General features: G+C 33.6%; 1 protein-coding gene across 3 annotated transcripts; it reads left to right on the top strand.

The window, feature by feature from the left end:
• The first annotated feature begins 1,241 nt into the window (after positions 1 to 1,241).
• On the top strand, positions 1,242 to 16,677 carry LOC140045193 (uncharacterized). 3 transcript variants are annotated; one of them, XM_072089996.1, is made up of 6 exons: positions 1,242 to 1,483; positions 2,511 to 3,034; positions 3,768 to 3,851; positions 4,055 to 4,093; positions 8,157 to 8,201; positions 14,415 to 16,677. In XM_072089996.1, exons 2-6 carry the CDS (start codon positions 2,518 to 2,520, stop codon positions 14,948 to 14,950), a joined length of 1,221 nt encoding a protein of 406 aa, XP_071946097.1. In that variant the 5' UTR covers positions 1,242 to 1,483; positions 2,511 to 2,517; the 3' UTR covers positions 14,951 to 16,677. The 3 variants fall into 3 exon arrangements, with proteins under 3 accessions (XP_071946097.1, XP_071946099.1, XP_071946100.1); XM_072089998.1 differs by lacking the exon at positions 8,157 to 8,201; XM_072089999.1 differs by lacking the exons at positions 4,055 to 4,093; positions 8,157 to 8,201 and having other exon boundaries at positions 1,243 to 1,483.
• Positions 16,678 to 21,093: the final 4,416 nt, after the last annotated feature.

Here is a 21,093-nt window from a genome sequence, read left to right as displayed (position 1 = left end):
GGCAATGCAATCGTACATCGTTCAGACATTATTAACGTATTATTATAGGCACTGTCTATTGATTGATGTTGGCACATATATTTGTTGTTTTTCAGTAATAAATGATTACATTGAAAAATAATAATTGGCTACTCTATGACATTTTATTTACAAAAAATTCTGCCTTCTAATACTTTCATTTATAACTAAAATGTACTTGTTTGTTTTATTCCAAGAAACTTTTTTTGAATACATTAAACTGTAATTTTACCTTACACTCTCAATATGATACATTTGGAAAGGCTCTCGTATTTTGGAAAAAAAGTTTGCCGCCCTCAAGTTGACGTATTTTGGAAAATTACTAGCGGTCCCAAATTGCAAATTGACGTATTTTGGACAAATCGCGTATTTTGGAAATAAATAGCGCCCTCAATTTGACGTATTTTGGACAATTCATGTATTTGGGATAATTTATAGGGTTAGGGTTAGGGTTAGGGTTAGGTAATGTAAACATGTAATGGTTGACATGTTTTAAATAAACTGCTGCACTAATTATAAAAGGCATGCACTGTAGAGTGGTCAATGAAATAATGGAGAAAGAGTGTTTTTACGGTAAGAGGGTTCCTGAGGCTTTCTTTTTTCTCTTAGTAGTGGACCAGTTAATTGTGTATTCTGTAAATCTTTGTAAAGAGTGTGTTCTGAAGAAGTAGTAATAATAGGTAACTTTTATAGAGAATAATTATAAGAAAAAAAAAACATCTCGTAGATCATCAAGTAGATTCTTGTCATTAGATTCTTGTCATATGATATCAATAAATACTATTTCCCATGCATACCTGTTGATGCAATGATGTACTTTACAATCAAATTTAAAAAGTCTATGTTATATAAAACAACTAATGAATATTTTATATGTGTGCAATGGAACAAATATTTTATCAATTTTAGTGAAATATTACATCAATTTCAACTCATGAAAATATGTTGTGTCATTGCACTCAAACATTCATTATTTGTATATACTACACAGAAGATTACTATTGAAATAAAAGATACAAATTTGTTTTGCAAAATATTTAATACTAATCCACACTCATATTCAAAATCGATGTTTTGCAGATAACTGTAAAAATATTAATGTTTTATCGTAGACAAACGATGTTAACAAGTACAGTAGTTTTAAAATTGAGTAAGAGGATCGTATGTATGCAAGGGTCACTTCTTGTATCTTCAAAGACCGACGTTACAAAAATGTACTAGAAATTAAAAAAAGAATATCTGGGAAATACGAGAATTATATTTAGGTAATGACGTTATTGCTCATAAGGTATGCATCATTTGTTTCTATTGTTGTTCTATATGAATATGATTATTTTGACTGACGACGTTAACGCTACTTGGTAGAATACGCCATCTTGAACAATGTAGGTACAGTATAACTGTAGTGCGGGCCTACTTTACGAAAAAAAAAGCAGGTTTCAATATTGGACTGAAATAAATAATCGTGAGTATGCCCGTTTTATACTTATATAAAAGTAATACTGTATAATATTACATTTTAGGCTAGGCCTTGTGACAAATGTGTGGAAAATAAATGAAATACAGCCTAATCTAAAACCATGAAGGCCTAGTACGTTAGTCGTATTATGCTATTAATTGTGTTTGAGGAATAAATTCTTAAGAAAGATAGTATTAACTTATACTATAGCATGTTGTACAGGCGAAATTACACACGGCCTCCATTTACGCGTGAATTTAAACCAATGTGAAAAAAAATCTAAAGCATGGTTGTTATGTAATGGAACAAGCTTTTGTTTCGGGAACGGCAGAAAAAAAACAAAGACAAAGAAAGCATTATTAAACGAAACAGTATTTTACCTATACACATGCGCAGATTAATTTTGTATGAATTACCGTCTTGACGTTGATGAATGATTGCTATCTTCTTCTACTGTACCTGCGTGCCTTCAAATCTACAAATAACTTTATCAAAGCGCGTATTTATTCTATGACATTTTTAGTCGCGTGGACACGACTCTATAGTTCACTATGTCGGTCGGTCGGTCTGTCGGTCTGTCTGTCGGTCCGGTATCACTATGCGTTTTAGCACGCGACTTATGGCTATTGGCCTTGTTATATTACGTTCTATTTTTAATATCACAATATTTAGTGGTCAAGATAAATACATAAATAAATTAAACAATGTAAAAGGTCAGGTGGGCAATAAGCCCTGTCCAGGGAGGCAAAATCATCTGGGTGGCAAATGGTATGAGGTCCGGTGGTTTATCAACAGTTGGCGGAATTTAGGGGCGATAATTAGCCAGGTGGCAAAAGGTCAAGTGGCAATAGGCTGAATGACAGTAAGCCGGGTAGACAAAGTTAGGAGCGTGACTGGGACCCATCTAGAGGTACAAGTTTAATTCCGTGACAACGTAAAAGACAATCATTATACCTTTGCCTGCAGAACGTGTGTTACTATATTTTGAAATTTGATAAGAATGACGCTTGATCAATAAATATTTTATTTACAGAATAAAAATGGACGTCAAATTCCAAACTTTTTTGAGTGAACTTAGTGAACAATATGTTGGTGTGAAAGTCCTATGGCTAAAAATGCTTCTTTGTGGTATGCTACCTATTGGAGACCTAGATGGTATTGACAGAAACTCGGCAATGGACTTATTTAATAAGCTCACTAGCCATGGATTTATTTCAAAAACTAATGTGACGCTGTTATTAGACATTGCTAGAGCAACTAACCAGGCATCAGCAATAGATTGTATAGACAAATACAAGAATACTATCCAAAGCAGAGAACCGTCAGCAGGAGGGACAAGACTTACAGAGTTCCGCGGAGCACTGTTTAAAGCGCTTACTAATGTTGGAGAAGACGACTTAAAAGCTGTGATTGGTTTCTACCGACTGGGTGAATTTAGATTTAACAACATATGGGATGTTGTGTATCACATTGAGAAAGAAGGACTCTTGGACTCCAAAGAAGACTATGAAACATTTGCAAAACATCTAAATAAAGTGGCACAAAGTTGTTTAAAAGGTATGTTTACTACATAGGCCTGCTATATCCATTTACTACAGGGCGGGAACTAAAATGATATTTTTCCTCAAAGTTAGAAAACAAATTGAACAAACCAAAACAACTGTTTTTTAACAATATTTTGTACTACTTAATGCTGTATCTCATTATTCTATCATTACCCCTTTTATTTCACCTCTCTAAACTCCCGATTGTTGTTGAATGATTGTAAAGAGATGCATTAGGCACTGGTAAATAGGACATGTTATTGAATTACCTTGTGTTTAATAATTATATGACACTTAATTTTAAGTCTATTTCGAGAGTCATATAGATTCTATATTTTATTGATCAAACTAAATATCTTAAGGGTATATAGTTAGGTATACATAACATCAATACATATTTATTAAATATGTTTTCTCTGTCTTTAAATAATAATATGGTACTTATAAGGTGCCCTTCCACAAAGATCAGAGCGCTGTACATCAAATATCGATACATAAAATGTTCAATCTTAAAATTACAAGAATTAGAGCTTACAATAAAAAAGAATTAAGGTTAAAATGTATTCACAATCCTTAAATAAAAAATTAATAAATAGCAGAAAAAATACTTATTATTATTATTAATGAATTACGGAAACAGATGTATCTTAAGAAGACGTCTAAAAGTAAGCAGACTCACATATGCAAACAGGAAGACCATTTCATAACTTTATGTATTCAAATTGCTATGTTTATGTAAATTACAGAAACACCTTATCAAACACCGTCACCAATACCGGCTTCATCACTGGTACTGGAACAAGAATTATCCGAAGACTTTGGGCCATGTGGTATGTGAAATATTGTGATTTTTCTAGAAATTTTAGCAGTGATAATTGCTGATATCACATGGTCAATATTATTTGTTTTATAAATGCCTATAATTATTTGCCTTTCTATGCGATGGATCAGTATAGCTGTATTATGTTTTGATACACTGAGTTTTATTGTTTTCTGTAAAACTTACTAAACCAAACTCCTATTTTGTTCTAAGATGAACTAAAGCAGCCCAATGGATTCTCAATATTGGAAGGTAAGTTTTTTTCTAGCCATCTCAATATCTTTCGGGGAAGATTGCCGTTGTGAGGGGTATGCCAGTGGGTTTTTAGGGTATATATTTTTGTCAATAGTTTTTAAAACCGTAGACCGTGCCTGACTGTTCTATGTCAATATTAAGTAATTGCTTCATTCGGATTTTATAAAATAAAAAAACCTCGTACATCGGGTTTTAATGGAGGGAGCGAGATTTAGATGGATGGAAACAGGAAGAAACCCGTATGGTATGTAGGATAATATGTACATTTTTCTGTATGCTGGGTAAATCGAGAAGTCATTGAATTACATTGTGTTTAATAATTTTTTGAAATTACATTTTGTTTGAGTTTTTTCCCAGAGTCCTATACTTTAATTCTTAGTTTTTATTGATTAAAATAACTATGGTTCCTTGACAAAAATCAAGGTGTAAAGAGAGTGGGGTATGTTCTAAAATTTACCAAACAAAACTCATTTTTATAAAATATTTTTAATCCTTCTTAGATGAAGTATCAAAATTACATGAAAATATATAGACTAACTTGTTAATGGTTTTGCCTGTAAAACCTACTAAACAAAACTCATTTTTATAGACTATTTTTAAACCCTTATTAGACGAATCAAAATTAAATTCATGAAGTATGTAGACTAATTTGTTGACAGTCAATATCTGTGAAGTTACCGCTGGGAGGGTTATATGCCGATGTTTTTTTAGAATATAGGCCTATTATTATGTTTGTATCAATAGTTTTTAAAACCGTAGTAATTGCTTCATTCGGATTTTATAAAATAAAAAAACCTTGTACATCATGTTTTAATGGAGGGAGCGAGGTTTAGATGGATGGAAACAGGAAGGTGTAAAGAGAGTGGGGTATGTTCTAAAATTTACCAAACAAAACTCATTTTTATAAAATATTTTTAACCCTTTTTAGATGAAGTATCAAAATTACATGGAAGTATACTAGATTAATTTGTCTACAGTAAAATCAGTCAATATCAATGAAGGGAGGGAACATGTCGATGATCAATAGTTTCTTTAAAAAGTCACTGAATATACTTTTGGTTCAATTGAATTACAATAAAATCTGATCAAACTGTTTGTGTAAACATTTAGGCCTAAACCTTCTTTGGCTGGGTAGTCATTTAAATGACAGAAAACAATTGTTTAACTCTTTACAAAAAATATATATTAAATACGAATATTAGCAACGTGAATTAAAAAAATTTCTTTTATAACAAACCTAAACAATGTTCCCGAATGTTATGAGTCATGTAAAGTTATGGCCTTATTTGATTTCTACAATTCAATTGGGGTTACTGAGAATATGATATAATGTATCAAATCAAGTGTCCTTGTTCTGTTCCTAACCACATCTGTAATTAAACCTTTTTCTTCTGTACCAATGTGCCGATTAGTTAATTTACCGTTTTCAGATTTTCTAATTTGATTTTTTCTCTATGATAATAAATGAATAACTGTCAAAATACGCAATCTTCAATTCACCAGTCTGACATTGTGCTAAAACGTACACTAAATACACTTCGCGGCTGCTGCTATAATCGGTATTGTATATTCCTAGGAATAGTATAACATATAATATATACTTGATATTTTATGTTATGTTCCGGACTCCAATAATAATGAAAATACACACTTCCAATATGTATAGTGGTTATGGATGTTTTATTCTCACTCCTTTTATATCTACACATGTACTCGGTCTTATTTATCTTCTTTCTCTGCCGCCCTCTATTGGACGTTATGTCTTGTATATTTAGAGGGTTACAATAGTAGCAATATGAATTGAGAATAGCTTTTTTGTAACAACCTGATCGAATATTTTGAGTCATAATAAGTAATGGCTTTATTTGTTTTTAGTCGCGTGGAAGCGACTCTATAGTTCACTATGTCGGTCGGTCGGTCGGTCTGTCGGTCGGTCTGTCGGTCTGTCTGTCGGTGTGGTATCACTATTCGTTTTATCGCTTTCTGACCTTATTTGATATCAGTTTAATCTAGCTAAGTCAATTTTTCACAGTATATTCTTTATGGCCAGGAATCGATGGTTATGTTTTCACGGTGCGCAATAAAAAATTACGCGGTCTACGCACGATTTAACGAAATCACGTTTGTTTTTTATTTTTATTTTTATTTCAACTTTATTTATAGAGGGTAACCCTTCCAGCTGAACCCGCAGGCCAGCTGATATTCAGGGGCCCTCTTAAAAATGACAAAATATATAAAACTATACTTAACTAATACGAATCTACTATATACATTTAAATTTAAAACTATTATATAAAAAAATAATTATCCAAAAAAAAAAAAAAAAAAAAAAAATTCAATTGAACAATTACGATAAAATGTGTTTTTTTAAATTAAATTTAAACGAGTTAATATTGGTACATTCTTTCAAAACAGAAGGTAATACATTATATAAAATACAAGCAGAATAAATAAAAGAGCGCCGGAAACATTCCAATTTAACTTTGGGTACCAGTAAGTCTCCCCTGGAAGCAGCCCTAGTCCTCATAGAGTGTATCGGAACAGTGGAAAATCGTTGGGTGATGTATCGAGGGGCAATATTGTTCATGGCTTTAAAAGCTAGGCAGCCTACCTGGTACTGCACCCTCTGTGACACATTCATGATGTGTAGAGATGTTAGAAGAATGTGAGTGCTGGTGCGAGGTGGAGCTTGAAGAACTACACGCATAGCGCGATTTTGAAGTTTTTGAATCTTATTAATGTTTGTTTTACTTCCGGTGCCCCAGAGAAGAGCACCGTAGTCAATGTGTGGTAAAATCATATCTTCACAACCATGAATCACAATTAAATAAAATTTGGTACTCATAAATTTCAGGGCATAAATCATCATATGGCAATACAATTACGTGCGTAGCGCATGTAACGCATGCGTACGCGCGCTTAAAATTTTTAAAAATTTATTTCGATGAAATAAGAGTACGTTTCAGGCAATTTCAAGCGTTTACAAAATTGCCATGAGTGCGCAGATTTTTGCGCGCGCACTGCACGGTAAATGTTATTGCGCACTCTTTTTGCCCGATTTCTGTTTTCTTGACTTACTTTTCAACTCGAAATTACGTTATACGTGCACGTCAAAAGTGTCAGGCTACGCACGTGTAAATTAAAAAAATATAACTGTTTTTAAACATTTCAACATTTTTAAACATGTTCAGTAATTTCGGTCAGTTGGTAGGTTGGTCGGTCGGTCGGTAAACACTAAGCACGCGACTGCAGCCATCTATATGGCCTTGTTATAGAAAGTCTACATTAGGGTGAGACGGTGGTTGTTTTGAATGTGAAACTTACTGAACATACTCATGTTTGTAAAATTATTTTTCCACTATTTACAATTATTCAAAAAAATCTAACTTTTATATGACCATGTCATTTTTATATGACCAAGTATATTCCTTATGGCCAGGCCTCGATGTGGTTATGTTTTTAACGGTGCGCAATCAAAAATTACGTGGTCTACGCACGATTTAACGAAATCACGTTTGTAATCATATCTTCATGAGCATGAATCACAATTAAATACAATTTGGTACTCATAAATTTCAGGTCATATTTTATCATATGGCAATACATTTACATGCGTAATGCATAATTTTTATAACGCATGCGTACGCTCGCTAAACATTTTTTCAAATTTTCAAATTTATTTTCGATGAAATTAGAGTAAGTTTCAGGCAATTTTAAGTGTTTACAAAATTGCAATGAGTGTGCAGATTTTTGCACGCGCACTGCACGTAAAACGTTAATACGCACTCTTTTTGCCCGATCTCTGTTCAGCAATTTCGGTCGGTCAATCGGTCGGTTGGTTGGTCGGTCGGTAAACACTAACTTGAGCACGCGACTGCAGCCATGTATATGGCCTTGTTCTAGGACTAATCAACATCAGTATTTTTAGGATACACATAACTTTGTCAATAGTTCCTGAATAATTTGTATTGAGTCACTTGTTAAACAATGGCTGTTTTTTTAAACTGGGGTTTTCATTGGTTTTGTCTGTAAAACTACTAAACAAAACTCATTCTTATAGAATTACTGTTACCGTGTTCTTTGAAGAATAAAAAAATCCATGAAGGTATGTAAACTTATTTTTCTCCAATAAAATCAGTCAATATCAGTGAAGTTGCCGCCGGGAGGGGTACATACCGACGCTTTTTGTACACTGTAGATCTACTGTATACGTTTTTAAACAAGTGGCTAATTGAATACTTTTGGTTCATTTAAATTATAAGACAATCTGGTATGCTGGGTCAAATTGTATGTGTAAATATGTAAACCTTTTATGCAGAACAAAAAATGAACATTGGCTACTTTTCCTAAAGTGGTTAAGGTATATGGCGGTGTAGTCATTTAATTTTTTACGAAAAATACAGTAAATTTACGTAAAAATGTTTCTACAATTTATTTCTTCTATTATTTAGAATTTGATGTAATGTATCAACAACATAAAGTGTCTTTGTTTCTGCTGTATTTAAAACTGATTTTGTTTTTTCAATCACACCAACAAATAAATATTTTCATTCTGTAACAATGTGCAGATTACTTAGCAGTCGGGCAGCAAAGTGGTTGACCTCGCGAATTATTACCAAATCAAAATTTGAATTGCCGCCATCTTGGAATCGCGATAAAGCAAGTAGTGCGGAATTACAAAATGCAGCAAAAAAAAAAATGTCAATAACATTTAAATAGCATATTCATACAATTAAATTTATATTAATAAAATTCAACTAAGGATTTTACGAAAGATAGGCTACTTAAGAAATACTGCCGAGATCGGTTCCCCCACACGGCGTAGGGTACCGCAGTGCTAAGGGGCCTAGGTAGGAAAAAATCTGATTTTACCTGTTAAACATGCTTGAACCAAGGCCATTTTAATATATATTATCCAGATTATATATCAAAACAAACTGATAAAAGGATTTGTTGATTTGCTTCTGATGAGAAAAGTGCCGGATTCATTTCGCTGACGGCGAATGAATACACGAATTTTCGCCATTTTTTAGCACTAGCCTTGGGTACCCAGACAGCTGATAACGATTATATTCGATTGTCCAGACGTCTCTGCTACTGGTGCTCAATACTACAGTATGTATTACTATGGACCTATAGGTCCATGGTATTACTGTACATATAGTACTGTATGTTTAGTTTTTGCTTTCTTTATGGCAAAATAAATATTTAATTTTTATTATTGCTTATTTTGCTTTAACTTTATCCAAGAAGAAGTAAATATTATTATATATATGCATATTACAGTCAAGTTGCAACTGCCACGAATCCACTCCACTTTGGTTACTAACTAAATAATTAATAGTATAACATCATAACTAACAAACAAATTAACAAGTTAATAAATTAACCACCATTAAATAATTTTATTTACAAAAAAGTATTTTACATACAGTATAACATGTAATATCTTATTTACATCGAAGTAAAATATGCCTATCAAACTATCTTGCTCAGGCTAAAATATCAAGTTATATATGTCAATATTTGAGTTAAATCATCGCGATAATAAAATTTTTATTTTTTTTTTATTTTTAAAGACGTCTGTTACGTACATCAATTTACAAATATCAAAATAGGATTGTTTTTGCAGTACAAGATGAATCACAAGTCTGATAGTTTATTCTTAGAAACCTGAAAGAAAAAAAAAACACCAATAATGAGCTATTCATAGTTAAATAATTTTAATGTCAACTTTAGTCATCCTAAATTTTGTCGCCATGATCACTACTATACACAATACTGTATATATAAATATCATATGTACGACCATCCAAATTACCTCATCCTACCACAGTCCTTCCTAGCCTAGGCTAAGGCTACATTATTGTCATATATTTACAAACCTCCAACAGCCACAACGTATTTTCTTTTCTTTGGCAAAGAATTTCCCGTAATATAGTCCTAAATTAATTAAATAAAAAGGTCTAGGCCTAGCCTAGGCCTTTCTTTAAATATCCGACGATATATATCCATAATGATAATCAAGTGGATATAGATTCAACATTTTAAACATAATAATAATATGGCTTCACATTGATTATAATAAGTCGGCGATATGCCACTAAAAACTAGCCTGCGGCCCTCTCTATCCGCCTACAAATAGCACTGGGTTTCCGTCAAATGGGCTAGGCCTAGCCTAGGCCTAGATAATACTACAAGTTGGGTACATTTTTTTACAACCAAATAATCTACAATTATATTGCAATATTTACTAAACTAGCACCAAATCCAAAATAAAAAAGCTACTAATAACATATTTTGGTATATTAACTGGTTTAAAAACGGATTGCACATAGTGATTTTGAAGGATTGAAATTACTCAACCACACGGCCTGTACTAAACATACGAATCCAAGATGGAGTCTGCTTAGAATATATCCCCAGCTTTGAACGGATATTGAATCCGTCCCACAAGCTGAACCAAGCTTAAACTTTCAGAAAAGATAGATTAATAACCTAATAACCAACCACTAAGTTTTTATAAAGGTTCCGTGCTGATGAGAAAAGTGCCGGATTCCCTACGAAACCAAACAAATAAATCATGTAGCCTACCTCAACGAACACCTCCATCTGCACTTTTTTCTTCAATAAGCTCTGTCGTCCTTTCCTGGGCTATTTATACCAAAATTTTGTGGCGGGAATAATCTTCCATATTAGGAGTAACAATTTCCAAATATAGAAAGATATAATTTAACCCGGATGGTGGAAATTGCAGCAGATTTGTAAGGGTATTCCCATGCAAAATGCTTGCCGCGAAGTGAAAAGCGAACCGGAAGTCACTATAACTTGGCGATGCTCAGTGACCTGCGCAGTTAAAAAACAGCGTTTTAACGGTTAAATGAGCACTTTGCTGCTCGACTGTTAGATATGAATTTATTTAACATTTTCAGATTTTCTAATTCGATTTTCCTCTATGATGATAACTTAGTAACTAGCAAATTATGCAATCTTAAATTAATCAGTCCAATATAAAATACGTTTGTTAAATGTCCCCTCTTTAAATTAAAGTGGAGCTACACTCAGACTTTCTCAGCTTATATTATGTTTAAGTATGTTTAATTGAAAGTGATTACATAAAAAAAAAACCAGGAAAAATACGGAAACATTTTCCAAAAACTCATTTCTAAAAAATCGGTCAGAAAATAGTGTTTTTTAACAAATTACAGTTTTTCAGTAACTTAGGGGTTATTAGTTTACAATACGTCGCGAAACGCGTTACACTTAGCGACTGACGCGTTTTAGTCGCTGGTCAACGCATTGTGGAAATTTCTTACCTTTGGTAAATTATGTGTCGAAAAATGGGGAATACATTTTATACACACAATTAATACGATTTGTTTAGGCCTAAGTAATATTTCCGATAAGAATGTCAGTATAATTTACATGTAACCTCATGATTTTCACTGTACAACAACAGCATTATAATCTTATCAGATTGCTTTTAACTTTAAGCTAGGGCTAGGCCTAGCTAAGCCGTCTGCTCAGTCTAGCTAGCCTTGAATTTTTGTCTAGAGGCCTATGTATTCATAGGCATGGTCGTTTCGCCCCATTTATCGTTCCTGGGTTTTCTCGCATATTAAGAATTGTGAAACACAAAATCCTATACAGAACAAAAGTAGTTAAGAATAGTAAAGCGATGTGCAAGCTTAGACCTGACTGAAAAGCAACTATTCAGGCACCCTATCATGGCCCATGGGTAGGCCAAGGTCGGGTGACAGCAAAACAAACTTCACTGCTGTCAGCCTAGCCTAGCTAGAGGGGTGTCAGATGAAATCGGTCGCGCTTGAAATCGGTCGCGTTTGAAATCGGTCGCGATAAAATCAACTTCCGGTATTTTGTATGGCGCGCCGCTAGAGCTATACTTTTGATGATATCGGTCGCATTTGAAATCGGTCGCGTTTGAAATCGGTCGCGCTATTTTGTATGGATCGAGCGGGATGATTATTATAAATGAAGAAATAAAAGATATTCAAATTACATCTATAGTAGGCCTATCGCCGACGTATACGGTATACGTAAATTATATATAAATCATACTGTCAAATTATAGAAACAGTGTATTATTCGTATTATGGATAAGCACCTGTGAGCTACAGCAATTTTAATTGCTTTTGCTTATCCTTGCCTCCTTAGATTTCCACGTGTCTTGATTTTGTAACCTACGTTTTAAATGTATTTCGATTTTAAAGGATAAATAAAGAATGGATGAATGAATGAACATGATCTCATAATCGCGTCGAGCATCTATAGCTCATTGGATCGTTTCACAAAAACACATGCAGGAGGCCTATAGACATTTCAAACGTATGGTTATTAGTAATAGACGTCATCTTTACCTCGCCATGGACAACGATCGTACATGTTTTTCCATGATTTAACACTAACAAGTGCATGTTTTTTAAAAATGGGGAAACCCCGTCAGCAAAGTATTGTTAGGGGAAACAGCTGCACGATCATAGAAGGCGCATCTCCACAATATGGCTTGGCTTATTCGGGGTTTATTTCAGTAACTCGCCTTTTAACCATCCGCATATAATGATCATTTTACTAAAAACTATTTGAAACATTAGAAATAAAAATATACACATGATTTGCCTCAACAATAATCAATATAAATACATAATAGAAAAATAACGCTTAAAAAAAGAACGATGTTTCGACTCCATCATGGAGTCATTATCAAGTCCAATGAATAAAATTTAAAAAAAAACAACTAATTAAATAACACAAGCCAAGGGTCAAAGTTTAAATAACAAAAGACCTATAATCATTATACACTTAATATTATCCTACATAACGGATAGAAATAAAATAGAAATAAAATAAGGTGATCGAATAGTATGTTGTTAACGACATGGATATGATATAATCTGCCACAGTATGCATAAGTATAAAAATGGATACGCTGGCTTTACGGGCTATATTGTAAAAATTATTGTTTTTAAATAAATTGTTCTCTTTTACGTAATTGTTTGCATAATAAAAGACACGACAGACGTATATTCTCTATATAATAATATATTAATTACATATAAATAGAGGTAAATTATTATATGCCTAATATAACATTATGCCTAATATAATATTTAAACGTGTTTTAGAAATGGCCATTTTGAAAAGACACAGTCCTTCTCCGAGACCTGTGAAATACAAAAAAAAAAAAATAATTTAATGATTGATAATAAATATTTATTAACCAAGTAAAAAATATCCACATAAATAATCTAGTTCCTAAAAAATATCAATTAAATATAGCTCTAGCGGCGCGCCATACAAAATACCGGAAGTTGATTTTATCGCGACCGATTTCAGACGCGACCGATTTCAGACGCGACCGATTTCATCGTAAACCGCTAGAGGCCAAGCCACTAAGCAGCATCGGTACATACCTACACTCTAGTAGGCCTAGGCCTAGCTTTGTTTGTTTGTTTGTTTGTTTGTTTTATCTTTATACTGGGTGACCTTTTCAGTCAAAGCTTTATTGAATATATAGCCACATCTTTCTCAAATCTCGTTAAATTTGACATTTTAGTAATAGTCTCATAATCACATTATTACACTGTGAAACATAATAGGGTCACATTCAGAATGTTTTAATAGGCCTATACTTTTCGCCCGTCAAAAATAACATCGCGACAAAATAATAGATCGCCAGCTGCAGTAGTGTGATTGTGAAAAATTTCACGAGATCGTACTCCCTAGCAAAATAAAAAACCCAATTGGACCCGAACGGGGGAAAGTGTCTATTTACGCAAAATTGCGCAATGTATACGTGATAAAAATACCAGAAATAGAAAGATCTGGAAAAATTACATAAATAAACATTTTACTTTTTTTTTTGGTGAAGAAATGAATTTTTTAGGATTATTCAAATATACCCCCCTTTTGCATGTAAAAGAATAGGAAATTACAAGGTATCCCTCCAAAACGCAAAAAGGCGTGATTTTCAAGAAAATCGTACTCATTGAAAAAAATTTCAAAAAAATATGAAGTATAAAGGATGATATTTTTAAATAATAGTTGAAATGTATGAAAAATAGTAATTTTCTGGGTGGAGCTCCACTTTAAGTTAAACATAAAGGGTTTCATATAACCGTTTTGTAGGCTACAGCGTACTCCAAATACCCGCCCGAAATGACCAATCATTGATTCTTTGCCCCTAATAACTGGTACCACACAAATCATTATGAACCTTCCAAATTAGCAACTGAAATGATAGACAGATACTGTTTATAGATACATAATATTGAATAACAATCAAATGTTCTTTTTGCAGTTTTTTTTGCAATTTTGAGATCTAGTTCGAAATGGTATGATAAAAGAAATTATACTGATCAGTTGAGGGTGTTGTACAAAGACAAAATACCATCTGTCAGCGCTCTACGAGAAGCTAACGGCACAATGGATCTGTTCACACAACTGGAAAACGGGGGCCATCTTTCTGCTACCAACACAAAGATTCTTGTCGACACGATTAATGTCACTGGTACCCATGGTGTTCTGAGGGTCAGCAAACACTTGCAAGACATATATGATAACACAGACCATCGTGTAACATCTTTCTCGTCGTATCGTCAATCACTGATGCAGTTCGGTAATTCACTTTCTGAAAGTGATGTAAGAAAGCTCATTGCTCTATTAAATGGAAGTGGAAATGAGTGGACTGTGATATTAGATCTTGAAGAAAGTGGTATCCTAAATGAAGATGAGTTGCAACAATTTATCAAACTTCTGAAGGAGAACGGGATACGAGGTGGTGCCAACACTTTGGAACGGAAACGGAGGAATACAAACCACCCAACGAAATGCTGAAATGAATGAGATACCAGAGCGAAATGCTTGGTTTCTACTAAGTCACAAAGCAAGAATGTATGTGCATGAATGTAATTCAACAATCACAGGCGGAAGGTTATTCGAATTGTCGCGTGTCATTGGCCAACTGGCTTGCGTTGCCGCGTTGCGTCCTAGAAACCAAGCTATATTGAGAAACGCACTTTAATCAGCGACAGACATCATGGTGTCTCACGTTTACCATAATTTGTCTCGTACTTTACCTTCAACAAACAAACTCTATATTTCTACATCTGTAAACACCTTTAAAAAATAATTCATGATTAATTGATTCTAATTTATCTTGTCTGTCGAAGAATTATTCTTTTTTTAACTCTCATTTCAAAACTTTTAAATCAATATATTAAAATTACATATGTAATTGTAGTTTTACTTATTAATTAATTATCATTCATGTTAGTATTTTCATATGTATATTATTTGATAGAATTAAAACGATCAGTAGCAGAATGCTAAATAAGACTGAATATGTTTTAATAATCATTAACCCGTTATCTATATTTTAGTTAGCCTATACTGTAGATGATTAAGTAAGTTCTCTTTTTCTTGCTGAAAAGTAATTAACATTGTTACTTATCACAAGCAACTATGGTTATTCCTATTATAATTATTATAATTATTATCAGCACATTTTTGCCATACTTTGATAATGGTTAATACAATCAGTACAGTAGTATTGATCATAATACCTTGATAATAATGTTTGTAAATTACAATAGTTGTTTTTCGTTTGCTTTGTATTTGACTAGTAGGCCTATAAATAGAAGTGTATTATTATCATAGAATTTTAGTTAGCTTTTATAGATGATAATTTCTTGTTTGAACAAGCTATAATATAAAACGTATTGTATTACTCGAGCGTTTTGATATCTATCTTTATCAACTGACTGCTTGTTGACAAGCAGCCTTGTCATGACGTCATCACAACAAATAGATGACATCATATTTTAGATTAAGATATTGACTACAATAGTATATAAAATGACATGTTCTAAATAACCAATTTCTTAAATTCAGAACTGAATGAGACAAACATTTAATTAGTAACTTAGTCTAAAGTTGTATAATATTATTATAGTAGTTATTTCTGTATAAAAAACATATTATGAAATTTATTGTTTTATATTCTTTTGTAGAATTATCTAATTATTCACATCGAATCATCAAATAACAAAATTGATTTGAAGAAACATGGGGTTTAATTTAGTTTTGCAACTTTTGTAGGCCTATAGTATTTTTGTTTGTAACCATGGCCTTGTAATACATATCACCTTCACCCCTTCTCCCTCCAGACACAATCTGGCTGAATAGAGACCCACACTACACGCAGTGAAGATTGACATATTTATGAAAATGTGTATTAAATTGTATAATAGGCCTACTATACAATATGATTTGAAATTTTATTGACTTGATAAAACATTTTTTTGTACGGTAATTAATTAAGTATTATTAATTATAATTAATAATTTTGTAACGTTATCATTTTAATATTGTTATAGTTTCACTGCTATTTCAAAAATAAAATACTGTAAAAAGGTTGTTTAAAATGTGTTATTTCATTTTTCTTTCTGTGATATAATGGCACATTATGGACCTAATAATGTTTTTATTATTATTTAAGCCATAGTAATGTCATGTAAAAATAGGGTTATCAATATGAAATTTACATTGGTAAATATTGTCATGAGTGGAATAATATGTTTCAAAACAATAAACAAAAATAATTATTCATACCTCTATAACATATATACTTGATATTTGTTATGTTCCGGACTCCAATAATAATGAAAATACACACTTCAACTATGTATAGTGGTTTTTTGATGTTTTACTCTCACTCCTTTTATATCTACACATGTGCCCCGTCTTATATTCTTTTTCTCTCTGCCGCCCTCTATCGGACGTTATGTCTAGTATATTTGGAGGGTCACATTATTCCCCCTCTCACTGAGAAGTGTCCCACTTCTTCAAATTATAGAATAATTACGGTATTATTCGGAACATTAAATTAGTACAGGTATTTAGAAATCCATATTATGAATAGTTTGATATAGGTTATTGTAGCAATTGTATATTAAATAACATCAAGTGGACATCTGTGTCAAAGGATTGGTAATTGGTAAACGTGTTTGGTAAGTTTGGTGATTGGTAACTTGTTAACTTGATTGGTAGGTTACTTGGTAACATCTGATTGGTCTCAATCTAAAATAAAATTCTCTCCACCAATTCTACATTCTCCAAAAAAAAATGTTTCACTCTCTGCCACAATAAAAATAAAACTCTAACAACATAATATACGAAAAGCGTACATCAGCCCCTCTACCTGCAACATATGAACTGCATACGAAACAAAACATTCATTCAAACTCATTCTCTGTCTAAATAACATACGAACAGCGTACCTTATAAACTGACAATCAATAAAACATACACATACATACTGTATGAACAGCATACAGTACAGGCCATCTTCAAACATAATCAATAAAACACAATAAACAATATCGAAATATTCTGGAATAATCAGGCTGATGAAAACATATTTGACTGTAAATGTAGATCGATGACTGAACAGGAACAGAAGGAGGCCCCCAACCACTAGCTAAAAACATGGATAAAACAAATCTATTCTACTTTAACAAACACTTGTGCAAAAAATAAATTACGCGCGCGCACGGCAAAATCATACCCTCTGCGCATATCTTGTTCTTATCTGCATCCGCAAAAAAAAAATGAATAAAGAAATAAGCAAATAAATAAATAAAACTGTAGAGTAACCGTTACTCTAAAAAACATTTCGGTAATTTAACAACTCTACCACATCTTGTGGTTTCAGGAACAGAGCGATGCATTTGTTTGGTATCCTGTTGAATATGAGGTAAATTCTCTTCTTGTGATGGTTGGATGTATGGTTTAAGCCGGTTAAAATGGACTCGTCTGGCATACTCTTTACCAGCTTGATCTTGCAAATTATATACCACACCATCGTTGTTGACCTGTATGACTGTATAGGGACCTTTCCATCGTGGGCTTAACTTATTTCAACTGTTGACGGGATCGTCTAACCAAACCTTATCACCCGTAATGTATGGTTCAAACCTTTGTTTGTGATCATAATATTGTTTTTGTTTGTCCTTCTGTGTTGATATTTTGTCATTTGCTATTTTAGATGCTTTTCTAATACGTTGAACTAAATTTGCTACGTATCCCTGAGTGGTCTGCGTAGTAGTAGATTCATTTGTCTCATATAAGACACTGCTCGCCAATCGAGGTTCTCGTCCATGAACAAGGTAAAATGGGCTATATCCAGTAGTTTCGTGAATAATAGCATTGTAGTGCAATTCAATTTGACTAAGTAAGTTGTCCCAATCACTGCCTTCATTATATAGTTGCTTGGCCAATTGGTCTTTCATGGTCCTATTGAATCTTTCTATCATCCCATCGGATTGTGGGTGGTACGGGGTGGTCTTAGTTTTGGTAATACCAGGGAATTTGCAGATTTCTTTTCACAGATTAGATTCAAACTGCGCACCCTGATCGGCGTGAAGTGATACAGGAACACCATGACGCTTTATAAAATCTTCACATATACACTTAGCAACAGTGGCTGCTGTCTGATTGGGAATAGCGTAAAGTGATATATACTTTGTGAAATAATCACCGATGACTAGGACGTATCTATTACTTCTATTTGACATTGGTAGTTCTGTAATGTCAGCAGCAATTCTATCAAATGGGCGACTTGCTGACACACTACTCATTGGAGCACGTAAACCAGGGACTGGTTTACGCCTTGCCTGGCAAGCAAGACACTGTAAGCAAAATTTCTTAACATCTCGTGCTATATAAGGCCAATAATAGTTTGTAGAGATAAGGTCTAAAGTTTTTTACGCATTATAATGACCTGAATTCGGACCATGATGTAATGTTAACACCTCTTGTTGTAAGGAACTGGGAATAACAGATTGTACAATGTTTCCCTTTCGACAATCATGGACAATACGAACTAACAAATCATCAACGATATGACATCGATAAAACTGACGACACAATCTCTTAAAATTTCGAGATTTTTCTGCAAAGTGAGGTTTTCTGCCAGATTGTACACATACTTCAAATTAAATTCCCTTATTTCTGGATCCATATTCTGTTCATGAATCAAACGATCGCGTTGAGCAAGCGAAAGACCATCTGACGAAGTGATTGCTTCAATGTTCTGTAACTGATTAGAGGTTTCTTCACTACTATTCAGAACTGTCTCATCAATATTTGTAATGTTTTCTTGAGGTTTCGTAACAGGAACATCATCACTATTCTCAAGGTTAGGTCTGCGAGATAATGAGTCAGCGTTTTGATGTATTTTTCCTGGTTTATATACAATGTTCCAATCAAACATATCAAGTTCAACAATCCATCTTGTGGGACGACCTGTAATGTCATCTTCAATATGTAATCCATGCAAACCGACTAGAGGCTTATGGTCTGTGACAATAAGAAAATGGTTACCTTTCAGATAGTGCCTGAAGTGACGTACGCTCCAGACAATGGCGTATAACTCTCTATCAAAAGTTGACCATTTGCGTTCATTCTTGCTCAATGCAAGGCTAGCATATGCTATGACTCGTTCTTTGCCCTCTTGAACCTGTGTTAAAACAGAACCAACTGAAAACTCAGATGCATCTGTGAAAAGTTGAAATTGTAGGTCAAAATTTGGATAACCAACTATAGGAGGGTTAATCAACATTAAAGCATTCTCACACTCGTCACACCAGAGGAACTTGACACCTTTATGAGTAAGTTTTTGTAATGGATGAACAATGATGGCAAAGTTTTTAATAAATCTTCTGTAGTATGAACAAAGACGAATAAATCCTCTAATTTGGGTAACATTTCTGGGAGTGGGCCAGTTCTTTACTTTTTCAAGGTTAGTAGGATCCGGATCAACACCATCTTTCGAAACGACATGACCTAAAAAGGTAACACGATCTTGAAAAAAATTACACTTGTTAGGGCGTAACTTTAATCCAGCTGTTCTAATTCTCTCGAAAACTTCCTTTAAGTTAGCTAATTTCTGCTCAAAGGTGCGACCAAAAACAATTATGTCGTCTAAGTACACTAAAACTCTGCTCCATTGCAAACCATGGAGAACATATTCCATTAAGCGTTTTTTTATTTATTCGACTTCTCACTAACTCAGTTAGTGAAGGATCTGAACCAACAGGTGGTAAACACCTCTAAAACGGTCCAGTCCCAATTTGCACAGTGGCTGTGTTTGTGTGGACTAGTACACCGGGGTAACCCCCTACTCGTCTCGAAAGATGTACTAGGTTTTTTAAAGTGCGCATGAGCTATGTGTACACTGGACCTACGGTTTATAGTCCTTATCCGAGAAGACTCGTTCTACCACCAGAAGCATGGAGCGAGTGAGTCTCAAACCCTTGCCGATGTTATGGTTATGTAATTACGGTTCCACTGTCTTAACCGCTCGGCCACTCACTCCCTTGGAATGTGGACGGTGCATTTTTAAGTCCCATTGGCATGACTTTAAATTGGTACAGCGAGTCACCAGTTGTAAATGCTGTTTTCTGTTTATCATTCTGATCCATAGGTATTTGCCAATATCCTGAGGATAAATCCATAGTGCTAAAATATACATTTCCTGCTAAAGCATCAATAGTGTCATCAATTCGGGGCAAAGGATGAGAATCAGATATAGTTTTCATATTTAGCTTTCTATAGTCGACACAGAACTTGAAAGTGTTATCTTTCTTCCGAACCATAACAATGGGAGAACTCCATGGACTTTGGCTTCTCTCAATAATATCTTGTTCCAGTAACTCGTCGCATTGTCGTCTGATCTCTTCTCTCATCTTAGGAGATGTTCTATATGCACGTTGTTTAATAGGTCTCTCGTTTTCAGTATTTATAGTATGTTGTATTAGATCAGTGCGACCATAGTCTTGCTTAGTTGTACTAAAGATATCATGGTAGTTATCAAGTAATTGATGGACTTCATCAGCTTCTTTCTTGCTTAAATTTTTGGAAAGAATTTCAAAAGAAAATGTTTTAGATGGTGAAAGTAAATTACTTGATTGAGTAGA

Source organism: Antedon mediterranea, chromosome 3 (assembly GCF_964355755.1).
Source record: "Antedon mediterranea chromosome 3, ecAntMedi1.1, whole genome shotgun sequence".
NCBI lineage: Eukaryota > Metazoa > Echinodermata > Crinoidea > Comatulida > Antedonidae > Antedon > Antedon mediterranea.
The sequence above is the reverse complement of the archived record's forward strand: the minus strand, read 5'-3'. Positions and strand labels throughout refer to the sequence as shown.